General features: G+C 38.1%; 1 protein-coding gene across 1 annotated transcript; it reads left to right on the forward strand.

Moving 5' to 3' along the window:
* Nucleotides 1-3,319: 3,319 nt before the first annotated feature.
* Nucleotides 3,320-8,198, forward strand: LOC145482515 (uncharacterized). The gene is made up of 3 exons (XM_081461114.1): nt 3,320-3,360; nt 3,904-4,048; nt 7,197-8,198. Exons 1-3 carry the CDS (start codon nt 3,320-3,322, stop codon nt 8,196-8,198), a joined length of 1,188 nt encoding a protein of 395 aa, XP_081317240.1.
* Nucleotides 8,199-14,308: the final 6,110 nt, after the last annotated feature.

Consider the following 14,308-nt stretch of genomic DNA (forward strand, 5'->3'; position numbering starts at 1 on the left):
ATAATTAATGAACTTTAATTTGGTTGGAAAAAAGAAAATGTGGAAAAAGTAGCCCCGCGAAGGTTTGAAGTAACCTTAAGAATTTCTAGCTTTTCGTAAATGTACTTGAAATTAACGCAGTTCGTTCATGTGTTTCCTTTGCTCTAATTTCGAGTGAATAGACAGCAAATATACTGAATAGCAGACTACATTAAACAAAAACCTGTTTCTCAATTTGAATAAAAGCAAAGTGAAAGTGTCATTCATTTTATAAACAAGGAAACAGAACTGACGGGAAACTCTGCTGACTTCGATAAACAAACAGCAGCTAGTACTCAGTACTTTGGACTAGCTCTGGCAGAGTAGATGTTATTTTTAGTGAAAAACGCAGCATTTAATTGCAAGGAATTGTTGTGTATTTATCATCCATTTATCCAAAACACTCCCTTCAGTAAAAGGCTGAAAGGAAAAAAAACATTAAAGTGGGTTCACGTGCAACCCAAAGTAAAGCTGCCACGTTTTCAAAGACGAAGTTTAAGTGAACAAATAGTAGTGACGACTGATAATATAAACATTTCAACAATGGGGAAGTTTGAAGATAAGTTGTATCCTACGATATGATATTTTGACTTGATAGTTCAGAGCTCTTTTTACTACATATCATGAGTGAAGAGCGATTTGCAAAACCCTCAAAGAGGTCGCTTGTTCAGAACTTTATCGTTACTGATCCCCGATGTCTTGGAGAAAGAGAAATATGGGAAATTAACTTCCTTGTTTGGAACAAAGCTTCTCTGCAGGGAAATTGAAGAATAAATCCGTTATAACGGTAACCGGAAGTTTCCAGAATTTAAAAAATATTTAATCAAATTGAAACTGAATACAAGCTTCAAACCCAGTAGTTGGATGATAAACTTATATTTTTGTCCTTGTATCGATGTTTATCGTCAAAGAAAAAAGTGCTAATACTCACTTGTAGAAAAAAAAAGTCAGTCTTTGGCAGAACAAGCATCTGCTTGACTGGTTAAATTGTTAATTTTCCAATCTGATAGCTCATCGGTGACAAGTTTGACAAATTAAAAAGAGTGAGTAAATTTGATCAAGGCATTCCCGGCCAGCTCCCAACAACAGCGACAACACAGATCGTCATATTTAACACTCTTCTGGTGGAACAACCATACTGCTCACCAGATATAACTGCTGGAATACAAGGCCACTTGATATTTATCTCAGTTTTCAACGCTTTTCTGTCCATTACTGCATTTCTTGGAAATGCTCTGATCCTATTTGCTCTTCACAAGGAGTCTTCACTTCATCCGCCGTCCAAAAACTTGCTTCGTAGCCTTGCAACATCAGATCTTTGTGTTGGTCTTATTGTAGAGCCTCTATACGTGACTTTCTTGGTGACTGCAGTAAAAGAACATTGGAAAGTTTGTCACTCCGTAGAAGTTGCAGTTTTTATAACAAGCTACATTTTGATCGCAGTGTCTTTGCTCACCCTGACTGCTATTAGCGTGGACAGACTTCTCGCCCTGTTGCTGGGACTGAGATACAGACAAGTTGTAACTTTGAAGCGAGTCTCCTTGATCACTATTACCTTTTACGTTGTGTCCACTGCCTTTTCAATAATCAGGCTCTTTTGGAGCCCCCTTATAGCGTCATGGTGTGGCACTTTACTTCTTTCATTGTGCCTAATAACCTCGACCTTCTCTTACTCGAAGATTTTCTTCTCCCTCCGTCATAATCAACATCAAGTACAAGACCATGTTCAACAACCGAACCAAACAAATCAACTGAACATAGCGCGATACAGAAAGGCAGTGTTCAGTGCTCTGTGGTTGCAATTTATGTTAGTCGTTTGCTATCTACCATATTTAATATTGGTCGCTTTGTTCGTTCATTCGGAGGCAACTTTATCTGTTTCTCTCGCTTTCAGTTATTCCTACACTTTTATTTACTTTAACTCGTCATTAAACCCGATTCTTTACTGTTGGAAGATTGACGAAGTGAGACAAGCAGTGAAGGACACAATCACACAAGTTCTTTGCTCTTGATCGAGTTACCCATTTTAGAACTAAATCATCCCTTAGCTTACTAAGAAAAAAAACGATAGTTAACGGATAAGATTATTATTCAAAAGCTGTCTGGAATTAAAAGCGAATTCCTAGTTACGTTTAGTGGTATTTTGACAGCATTACTTTTTCTTCAATTGGTAGGAGTAACAACGGTAAATTAAAAAGTTGAACTAAAAAATATTTTGTAGTTCTGAATAAACAGATGAAAGCAGGAATAGATTCCAGTTTCTCTCTGAATATAAAACTGCATTGATGCAGAGTTTCCTTCATCTGTTTCCTTTGCTCTAATTTTGAGTGAATAGATAGCAAATACTGGATAGCAGAGTAAATTAAACAAAGACCTGTTTTTCAGCTTGAAGAAAAGCAAAGTGAACTGAAGTGTCATTCATATACAAACAAGGGAACGGAATAGCTGGAAAACTTTGTTGATTTCGATAAAACAAACAACAGCTTGTACTCAGTGCTTTGAAAGAGGCGGGAAAGGAATTTACAACCAGCTCTGGCTAAGTATTTTTCATTTTCAGTTTGAAATAAGCAGGCATAACTGTAAAGGGTTATTAAATTAAATTAGTTGTGAATTTATGTTCAGTAAAAAGCTGAAAACACTAATAGAGAGGGCTTTCCTTCCATTTCATTGCAGAGGAGCTTTATTCCAAACAATAAGGTTATTTCCCAAAATGCCTTTTTCTCAAAGACATCGAGGATCAATACTTCGGTGCCTTTGCAACTCGCCCTTCACTCATCTAGTGGAAAGAGCTCCGAACTATCACGTCAAAATATCATATCGTAGAATATAACTTATCTTTAGACTGCTCTGTGTTTGAAATGTTTATTTTATCATTCGGAATTACTGTTTCTTCACTTAAACCTCGTCCTTAAAAACATGACAGGCTTACTTTGGGTTGAAGAATAAATTTCTTGAAACGATAACCAGATGTTTCCAGAATTTTAAGAAAAATATTCCATGAAAATTGAAAATACAAGATTCAAGCCCAGTAGTTGGGTCATAAATTTCTACTTTTTTCCATACATCGATGCTTATCACCGAAGAAAACTGTGCACGCTAATAGTCACCTGCTGTAAACGAAGTCAGTCTTTGGCAGAAAAAGCATCTGCTTGGCTGGCTACATTGCATGTTAATTCTCCAACTTGACAGCTTGTGCAGGACATGTTTGACAAAATAATTAAAAAGTTTGGACAAATTTGATCAAGACATTCGTAGCCAGCTTCCAAAATAGCACTAGCACAGATTGTCATTTTGCAGAATAATGGAGACAGAAAACGTTTCTGGAGACGAAAAGCAGCACAGGTTTACGACGTTTCACCAACTATATACTGCAGACCAGATATAACTGCTGGAATACAACGCAGTTGACTTTTATCTCAGTTTTTAACGCTTTTCTGTCCATTACCCCACTTCTTGGAAATGTTCTGATCCTAGTTGCTCTTCGCAAGGAGTCTTTATTTCATCCGCCCTCCAAACTTTTGCTTCGAGACCTGGCAACAACTGATCTCTGTGTTGGTCTTATTGTAGAGCTTCTCTATGTTGCTTTGTTGGTAACTGTAGTGAATGAAGTTTGGAATATTTGTGGCTACGTAGCGGTCGCAGTTGCTATCACAAGCTATATTTTGTGCGCAGTGTCTTTGCACACCCTGACTGCAATAAGCGTAGACTTACTTCTCGCCCTGTTTTTGGGACTGAGATACAAACAACTTGTAACTTTGAAGCGAGTCTACTTGATAACTATTACCTTTTGCGTTGTGTCCACTGTCTCTTGAACAATGAGGCTCTTTTTAAAATCCACTGTAGCGTCATGGTATGATAAAATTATAGTTGTTTCATTGTGTCTAGGAACCTCGGTCTTTTCTTACACGGAGATTTTCTTCAATCTCCGTCATCATCAAAATCAAGTGCAGGACCATGTTCAACAACCGAGCCAAACAAATTAACTGAACATAGCGCGATACAGAAAGGCAGTGTCCAGTACACTGTGTTTGTAATTTATGGTAGTCGTTTGCTATCTGCCATATTTAATATTGGTAACTTTGGTCATTCATGCTGAGCCAACTTCATCTGTTTCTCTCGCTTGCAGTTATTCCTCCATTTTAGTGGAGCCGGATTCTTCTTGCTGTGGGAAGATCGACGAAGCGAAGCGAGACAAGCCGTGAAGAACGCAATCAGAGAAGTACTTTGCTCATTATTAATCGAGTTAGCTCTTGTCGGACTAGATCATCCCTGACCTTACCAAGAAAAGAGAAACAATAAGCATTTTAGTCAACGGATTAGTCAAGATTATTCTTTAAAAGCTATCTTGAATTAAGGGTGAATACTCAGTTTAATTTATTGGTATCGTGACGACATTGCACATTGTTCAGTTGGAACTGAAGAATATTTTGTAATTCGGAATAAGGGGGTGGAAAACAGGAATAGACTGCATTATCAACCACGAAAAAGTTACGATAAGCATTACTCGAGCAGAAGAGATCTTATTTCGGTACGTGATGATCGATCTTGTCAGCATGAAAATATATATATATACATATAAACATTTTTAGGCTTCGATCAAGAAAAAAATTTCACAATGTTAAGTCATAGCGTAACCGATAAATTGCAAATCGATTTATTACGATAAAGATTTTGAGTTCTGGTTAGTGAGGCCGTTCTTCCATGATTTGTCCCGAGTGCAATTCCAAAACTAAACCCTTCATTAACTTACGATATGAAGTATTAAATATTGAAAGAATTAAATTTAGATGACGTGGATATGAAATAACTGGCACTCAGATAGTCGCTGTTATATATTCTCAGAGTATAATTTCAGTTAATATATTGACAGGTCCATTCTCAGACTCGATAACTGAACTCGGTTGAGAAAAAAGAGGATCAATTCCATTTTACAGCTATTTAGTTAAAAAATAAAGTTAAGGGAAAAGGTGAGTTCAATATTTTTCGAACGTTACGAAAAGGTGGATATTTCTCGTCAAAAAGAGAAGGCATATTCCTGCAGCTGCAGGCGGAATTTGCCTTTTTGATGGGAGTTCAATCTATAGTAGTGCCTTTTTCAATATTATTTTGGATTCTCGTTTCATCGGAAATATGATATAGAGTCATAAAACTTGGAAGCTTCACTGTTGACTCCGGAAAGCAGTTTTAAAACACGTTTAGGATATATGCGATCGAGAACTTAATTTGAGGTAAAAGTCATATGCATAATTGGTTAAACTTTCGAAACCAAGCTATTAAAGGCAAAGGCACCTGGTGCAAACATTGTTTGTCTTTCAATTAAGCTCGTCGGCTTTTAGCTAAAATTTATTGAAAAGAAAGACGAGTCACTATTTTCCCTGAACATCAGATAACTAATAAGACGTCTACTGAAAAGACCAATATTGAGGATAAACATATTGCAGTAAAAGAGCGAAAACATAATATATTAAGCTTGATAAGTTGAACTGGAGGAATACATTGATGGCGAAACAGATGCCTTCTTCAATTTTATTTTTCTTTTTTTTTTTTTTTTTTTTTTTTTTTGTTATAATAAGTAGTAGTGAGCAACACACAGAAACAGATCTTGTCAACTTGCTCTATTTTCTCGGGCCGGTGTCGTCTGATCACACAGACTTCGTCAGGAAATTTGAACAAGATGGCTAAAAGGAACTTATGTTACACCTAATCTACGTAAGGCAAATCACGTTCCAACTTGGGTGTGAAAAACAAAGAAAAACACCTGCAGAACATTACGTGCAGGATAGGACTAAAGTCCTCTGTAAAGTGCAAAGCTCAATTTTGGCGCTCGAGAAGTATGGGTAGCGCTAAATTGAATTTTACACCAAGAAAGAAGTAACCTCTTTTAGACATGGGCAGCGCTCCATGCTCCACGCACCAACCCTCCTTCTTCTTTTTTTTGCTCCACCGTGTATTGGCGCTGCGACCAGAAAATAAAAACTTCTTATAAGTTTAGAAACCTGTTTGGGGGACTCAAACATGACAAGCAGCCATTGTTTCAGTACTTCAGTGTACAAACATTTAGTGATCCTCAACGAAAAAAAAACTCTTTTTCCTAATAACTCGCGCGCGTTTTAATATTTTATTTTCGTTTTTTGGAAAATGTTACCTTGTATAATTAATGAACTTTAATTTGGTTGGAAAAAAGAAAATGTGGAAAAAGTAGCCCCGCGAAGGTTTGAAGTAACCTTAAGAATTTCTAGCTTTTCGTAAATGTACTTGAAATTAACGCAGTTCGTTCATGTGTTTCCTTTGCTCTAATTTCGAGTGAATAGACAGCAAATATACTGAATAGCAGACTACATTAAACAAAAACCTGTTTCTCAATTTGAATAAAAGCAAAGTGAAAGTGTCATTCATTTTATAAACAAGGAAACAGAACTGACGGGAAACTCTGCTGACTTCGATAAACAAACAGCAGCTAGTACTCAGTACTTTGGACTAGCTCTGGCAGAGTAGATGTTATTTTTAGTGAAAAACGCAGCATTTAATTGCAAGGAATTGTTGTGTATTTATCATCCATTTATCCAAAACACTCCCTTCAGTAAAAGGCTGAAAGGAAAAAAAACATTAAAGTGGGTTCACGTGCAACCCAAAGTAAAGCTGCCACGTTTTCAAAGACGAAGTTTAAGTGAACAAATAGTAGTGACGACTGATAATATAAACATTTCAACAATGGGGAAGTTTGAAGATAAGTTGTATCCTACGATATGATATTTTGACTTGATAGTTCAGAGCTCTTTTTACTACATATCATGAGTGAAGAGCGATTTGCAAAACCCTCAAAGAGGTCGCTTGTTCAGAACTTTATCGTTACTGATCCCCGATGTCTTGGAGAAAGAGAAATATGGGAAATTAACTTCCTTGTTTGGAACAAAGCTTCTCTGCAGGGAAATTGAACAATAAATCCGTTATAACGGTAACCGGAAGTTTCCAGAATTTAAAAAATATTTAATCAAATTGAAACTGAATACAAGCTTCAAACCCAGTAGTTGGATGATAAACTTATATTTTTGTCCTTGTATCGATGTTTATCGTCAAAGAAAAAAGTGCTAATACTCACTTGTAGAAAAAAAAAGTCAGTCTTTGGCAGAACAAGCATCTGCTTGACTGGTTAAATTGTTAATTTTCCAATCTGATAGCTCATCGGTGACAAGTTTGACAAATTAAAAAGAGTGAGTAAATTTGATCAAGGCATTCCCGGCCAGCTCCCAACAACAGCGACAACACAGATCGTCATATTTAACACTTTTCTGGTGGAACAACCATACTGCTCACCAGATATAACTGCTGGAATACAAGGCCACTTGATATTTATCTCAGTTTTCAACGCTTTTCTGTCCATTACTGCATTTCTTGGAAATGCTCTGATCCTATTTGCTCTTCACAAGGAGTCTTCACTTCATCCGCCGTCCAAAAACTTGCTTCGTAGCCTTGCAACATCAGATCTTTGTGTTGGTCTTATTGTAGAGCCTCTATACGTGACTTTCTTGGTGACTGCAGTAAAAGAACATTGGAAAGTTTGTCACTCCGTAGAAGTTGCAGTTTTTATAACAAGCTACATTTTGATCGCAGTGTCTTTGCTCACCCTGACTGCTATTAGCGTGGACAGACTTCTCGCCCTGTTGCTGGGACTGAGATACAGACAAGTTGTAACTTTGAAGCGAGTCTCCTTGATCACTATTACCTTTTACGTTGTGTCCACTGCCTTTTCAATAATCAGGCTCTTTTGGAGCCCCCTTATAGCGTCATGGTGTGGCACTTTACTTGTTTCATCGTGCCTAATAACCTCGACCTTCTGTTACACGAAGATTTTCTTCTCCCTCCGTCATCATCAACATCAAGTACAAGACCATGTTCAACAACCGAACCAAACAAATCAACTGAACATAGCGCGATACAGAAAGGCAGTGTTTACTGCACTGTGGTTGCAATTTATGTTAGTCGTTTGCTATCTAGCATATTTAATATTGGTCGCTTTGTTCGTTCATTCGGAGGCAACTTTATCTGTTTCTCTCGCTTTCAGTTATTCCTACACTTTTATTTACTTTAACTCGTCATTAAACCCGATTCTTTACTGTTGGAAGATTGACGAAGTGAGACAAGCAGTGAAGGACACAATCACACAAGTTCTTTGCTCTTGATCGAGTTACCCATTTTAGAACTAAATCATCCCTTAGCTTACTAAGAAAAAAAAACGATAGTTAACGGATAAGATTATTATTCAAAAGCTGTCTGGAATTAAAAGCGAATTCCCGGTTACGTTTAGTGGTATTTTGACAGCATTACTTTTTCTTCAATTGGTAGGAGTAACAACGGTAAATTATAAAGTTGAACTGAAAAATATTTTGTAGTTCTGAATAAACAGATGAAAGCAGGAATAGATTCCAATCAGTTCTCTCTGAATATAAAACTGCATTGATGCAGAGTTTCCTTCATTTGTTTCCTTTGCTCCAAAATAGACAGCAAATACTGAAGAGCAGAGTAAATTAAACAAAGACGGACCTGTTTGTCAGCTTGAACAAAAGCCAAGTGAAAGTGTCATTCATATACAAAAAAGGGAACAGAATAGCTGGAAAACAGTGTTGAGCTTGCATTAAGAGACCAAGATGGCGGCCCGTCGAGCTCAACGATCGACATCTACGATCTCACGGAAAAATAGGGGACTGTGAACAGTCTATGTTGACTTCGATAAAAAAAACAACAACAACAACAGCTTGTACTCAGTGCTTTGAAAGAGGCGGGAAGGGAATTTTAAACCAGCCCTGGCTAAGTATTTGTCATTTTAATTTTGAAATAACGCAGCCATAATTGTAAAGGGTTATTAATTTAAATTAGCTGTTGTGAATTTATCTTCAGTAAAAAGCTGAAAACACTAATGGAGAGAGCTTTCCTTTCATTTCTTTGTAGAGGAGCTTTATTCCAAACGATAAGGTTACTTCCCAAAATGCATTTTTCTCGAAGACATCGAGGATCAATACTTCGATAGCTTTGCAACTAGCCCTTCACTAATCTAATGAAAAGAGCTCGGAACTATCACGTTAAAATATCATATCTTAGAATATAATTTATATCCAGACTGCTCTGTGTTTGAAATGGTTATTTTATCATTCGAAATTACTATTTGTTCGCTTAAACCTCGTCCTTGAAAACATGACAGGTATACGTTGGGTTTGAAGAATAAATTTCTTGAAACGACAACTGGATGTTTTCAGAATTTTAAGAAAAATATTCCATAAGAATGAAAAATACAAACTTCAAGCCCAGTAGTTGGGTCATAAACTTATACTTTTGTTCATATTCCTATGCTTATCATCGAAGAAAAAAGTGCATGCTTGTACTCACTTGTACTAAACGAAGTCAGTCTTTGGCAGAAAAACCATCTGCTTGGCTGGTTACATTGTTAATTTTCTACCTTGAGAGCTCATGCAGGACATGTTTGACAGAATAATTAAAAAGCTTGGATAATTTAATGATCAAGGCACTCTCGGCCAGCTTCCAGCAACAGCACACATAGTCATTTTGCAGAATAATGGCGACAGCAAACGTTTCTGGAGACGAGTAAGGATAGTAAGAACAACGGTAACAATAATAATAATAATAATAATAATTATAATTATAATAATATGGTAATAATAATAATAATAATAAGTACAGTGGAACCTCGATTTAACGAACCCCTATTTAACGAAGTCCTCGATATAACGAACGATTTTCTTCAGCCCGGCCAAAATTACAGTAAAATGTATGGAGCAAAACCTCGATATAACGAACCTCGATATAACGAAATCCTCGTTATAACGAACACAATCCAGACGCTCAAACGTAAAATATACCTCGATATAACGAATAAATGTCAACATGTGACGAAAGATGAATGCAAAACAAACTAACAAGGATGACATTTCTTTAATCCTGTAACACGAGGGCAACGGCCCATTACAGCTGTTTACATAATTTCATACAAACATATAAAAGCATCTACATTTCGACTTTATCCTCTTTGTCTTTTATGAGTTCTATTAACTTCTTTATCTTTGATGGCTTCTTGTGGCAAAAGGAATAAATTGCTGGAATTTCGAGTCCAATGCCCTTATTTCTTCGTTTACCAGCCACTTCCACTGATATTTGCCCTCCGTGCTTTAAAAATAAATGGAAGACACGTGAAAGTGTCAATGGCACATGGCCCACGGTCTGAAGCGTCCCTTCTGTCCCTTCCTGGTCTTGAACCCGTTTAACGACAACAGCATGGGTGTCGTGTGGGTTGTTAGGCTCGTGCTGCAGAAAATATAGATGTAAAATCACTCAGTTTGCTCATAACCTGTCAAAACTACAAACAATTCCTTTTAAGGGCTTACCTCACAATCCAGAACTTCACCAACAGCTGCATCCCAGATATCTTTATACGCATGGTAGCCTCGAATACAAGATCGAAAAGAATATGTTGTGTTGCTCATTGCTGTCTGTTTTAAAACTCAACAAGTCGCTTCACCGTTTCGCTACCTGTCGCTAGTTTCACGTTGAATAGCGAAAGACCTTCAATTTCCTGTGAAAGTTGACATGATACCCTGTTGAGCAATCAAAAGGTGTTAGATTCCAAAAATTCCAGCACGTCCTGCAATACCTCGCCGTATTTTGTGCCTTTATATCTTTATATCTCTGTTGAATTTGGCACTTTTCATCGAAAGCAGTTTAATATATTGTCCTATGGCAAGCCTAGAGAGTGCAGCAGAAGAAAGCGTAACAGTTCCCGTTCCCAGTGCTTCCACATCGCGGTCGCAGTCCAAAAAAAAAAGAGACCAAGAAGAGAAGGGTGCTGACATAGGAAGAGAAATATAAACTGGTTAAAGCAATCAAGGATGGGGAGAAAAACACTGTCGCTGCAAAGCGTTTTGATCCTCCTTTGTCTCAGTCTACAATATCGACCATTATGAAGAAAAAGGATGAGATTATTAGTGCCTATGAAGGAGAATTCTTCACAGACAAACGAAAGAAGATGAAGCAGGCGACTTTTCCAGATCTTGACAAAGCACTGTCTGAATGGTTTCGGAAGGTTCGAGGTATGAACATCCCAGTTAGTGGAACGCTGCTGCAAGAAAAAGCCCTGTATTTTGCACAACAGTTAGGGTATGAGAACTTCAAGGCAAGTAATGGCTTTCTAGAAAAATTCAAGGAAAGACAGGGAATTACAGGCCAAGCTGTATGTGGTGAAGAGAAAAGCGTAGATCCTGATATTGTCGAAAATTGGAACGAGCGTCTCCCGGATATTTGCCGCAGCTATAGCATGAAGGATCGTTTCAATGCTGACGAAACAGGATTTATGTGGAAAGCTACCCCTACTCAAAGGCTTAACCTGAGAGGAGAAAAGTGCACGGTGGTAAGAGAAGTAAAGATCGCGTGACAGTCCTTGTGGCCTGCAACCAGGATGGCACAGAGAAGCTACCCCTACTTGTGATAGGGAAATATGCCAGACCCAGGTGTTTTAGGAACAGTAACATGAACTTGCTCCCCGTGACCTATGAGTCTCAAAGAAAAGCCTGGATGGACAGCGTTCTGTTTGAAAAATAGGTCCGTCAAATTGACCGACGAATGAGAGTAGCAAACCGCCATATTCTGTTATTTTTAGATAACTGTACTTCACATGTTATTGTCAATGGTCTGACAAACACAAAGCTCATCTTCTATCCACCTAACTGCACAAGCAAGCTTCAACCGGCAGACCAAGGCATAATCCAGAACCTTAAGGTAAATTATCGCAAGACAATGATCAGGCGGATGTTACAGTGTTTAGATGACAATAAACCTGTCAAAGAAATCGACCTCAAGGATGCTGTCTTTATGATGGCCAAAGCCTGGGACAATGTAAGCACCACGACAATCAAAAACTGCTGGAAAAAAGCAGGATTCCCAGGTGAAGTAGCGGAGCCCTCACACGATCCTTTTGAGTCAGACGAGGAAGATGAAGATACCAATGAAACTAGTGTCGGTCTATGGGGAAACATTACCCACCATTTTCCCTCTCTTGCAGAGATATCATTCAGTCACTTTGTATCCCTTGATAACAATGTTGTAACCGAAAGCCAACCGACGGAGGAAGATGTAACACGGGAAGCCCTGAAGGCAGTCCAAAACGTGGAATCGATGAGTCATGAGGAAGAAGAAGATGAAGGAGATTCAGACGCAGACATCTCTATAGTGGAGCCAAAACCACTTCGTCTGGTCGAAGCTAGCGAGGCTGTGACAGGGCTTCGCAATTTGATTTTGTCATTCGACAAGACAAGTGCAAAAGAAAAGGAATTTCTGCGCTCCCTTTCTTCTATGGAAGATACATTCCTACGAATGGCAACAAAACCACAAAGACAATCTTCACTAAAAGAATTTTTTGATTAAGAGTCCTAATTGGACTAGAACAGTGTTAAAATTGTTACCGTTTTGTTTAATACCATGTTCATTTTTCTTAAACGGAGGACGCATTTTTTACTGATGACAAAAAAACCTCCATTGGAAGTAATCTTTTATTAACGTCTCAACATAGATGTGTATTTATGTTTTTTTATATGTAGTTTTGAGCAGTTTTGTTTGCCTGTGCAATTTCTAAGTGCCGTAGCTATGTACATATCTGTACAGTACATAGCTACATAGACATTAAAGAAAGAGTGCTTATTAGTAATTGTTCAGATCCAGAAATGCTGGGTAGTGCTACGTAACACCGATGAAAATTAATTATTAACTAACCTCGATATAACGAACATTTTGGTTGTTTTTCCGAAAATTCGTTAAATCGAGGTTTTCGATTTAACGAACCCTCGATATAACGAACAAATTTCCCCAGTCCCTTGGCACTTCGTTAAATCGAGGTTCCACTGTAATAGTAATTGGACCGAGTGGAGTACAATTCAGGGAGAAATCGCGCGAGTAATTTCAAAATCGGACGAGCGCTAAGCGCGAGGCCGATTTGAAATTACGAGCACGATTTCTCCCTGAATTGTACAACACGAGGTCCAATTACTAAGTAATCGTATCTATAACAAATTTCGACAATAAAAGTGTCTTTTGAGAAATTCTTTTGAGCGAACACGTCTGAAGCGCTTTTCAAAAGTTTTGAAGACTGTAGGAAACATTGCCAAGGAAGCCGTTAAAGCGCGCGTAATTGACGTGCGAATCACGTGGGTATCTAATTACAGGTACCCAATTACAAAAAGCTCAAATTGGGTACCTGTAATTTGACAACCACGTGATCGGCGCCGATTATGTGCCAAATAGCGCGCAGAGAACCAATTACGATCGAGAATTTTGTTATAGATACGATTATAAAAGTAATAACAATATTTACAGAGGATTACACCAAGCTAACACTAAGCTTGCTGTTTTTTTGCATGTTTTCTTCTCTGGGTGCGACCTGCATTGTTCCATTGTTTCATCGGGACAACGATAAGCAATTTGAGAACACAAGCAAAAAGTCGAGAAATCTTGGAACATCTTATGATATTTAGGTGGTAAATCGCTGTTCCGAGAGCCTTAAACGAGTTTGACCTGATAAGAATTAAGGAGAGGAAAAGATTCAGAACCTGGCCGGGGATCAGAGAGCCAGACGAAAAGCGCGCTCCTCTGAAGACAACCCAGCAACCACCAACACCTACACTCGACGCGGTAGAGATTCCTGCTGCGGCAGAATCGGACTGACCAGCTACAGCCGACGCTGTTCCAGTCGTGACGTCACCACGGCACCAAACAACTACTAAGGCGAATAATCCATAGTCGACACTTACCGATGGAGACTGATGATCGGCATGGCGGTGAAGAATTACAAATGGTAAGCACATAGAATGAGTCATGGAAATTTTGGAGTACCCGTATTTCGAAAATTTTACGGTTGGTCGAGCTACAATTGATCGATATTTCAGGAGTTTTTTAACTGAATGGAAAAAAACTGTCTCGCAGGGTACAATGTGGTAGCGGTTTCAATAGAATTTTAAAGGTTTACTGGCGCAGAAGTTATCAGTTGTCTCAAATTTCATCATTGTCAGTGGTCAGTGAACACATAAACAGCATGTAAGGTGATGGATAAATTTAACGAGTTTTTATTCTACATGACTGCCATCCTACAGTCCTTCAGTTAAAAAAAAGGAAAAGGCGAGTGAAATTTTTGGAATGTACGTATACAAAATAATGAGCATACATTTCTCACCACAAAGTGGGAACATATATCTGCAGCTGTTGCAGTGTAATATCTTGAATATGGAATTATTGTCTG

This window comes from Orbicella franksi, chromosome 3 (assembly GCF_964199315.1).
Source record: "Orbicella franksi chromosome 3, jaOrbFran1.1, whole genome shotgun sequence".
Classification (NCBI taxonomy): domain Eukaryota; kingdom Metazoa; phylum Cnidaria; class Anthozoa; order Scleractinia; family Merulinidae; genus Orbicella; species Orbicella franksi.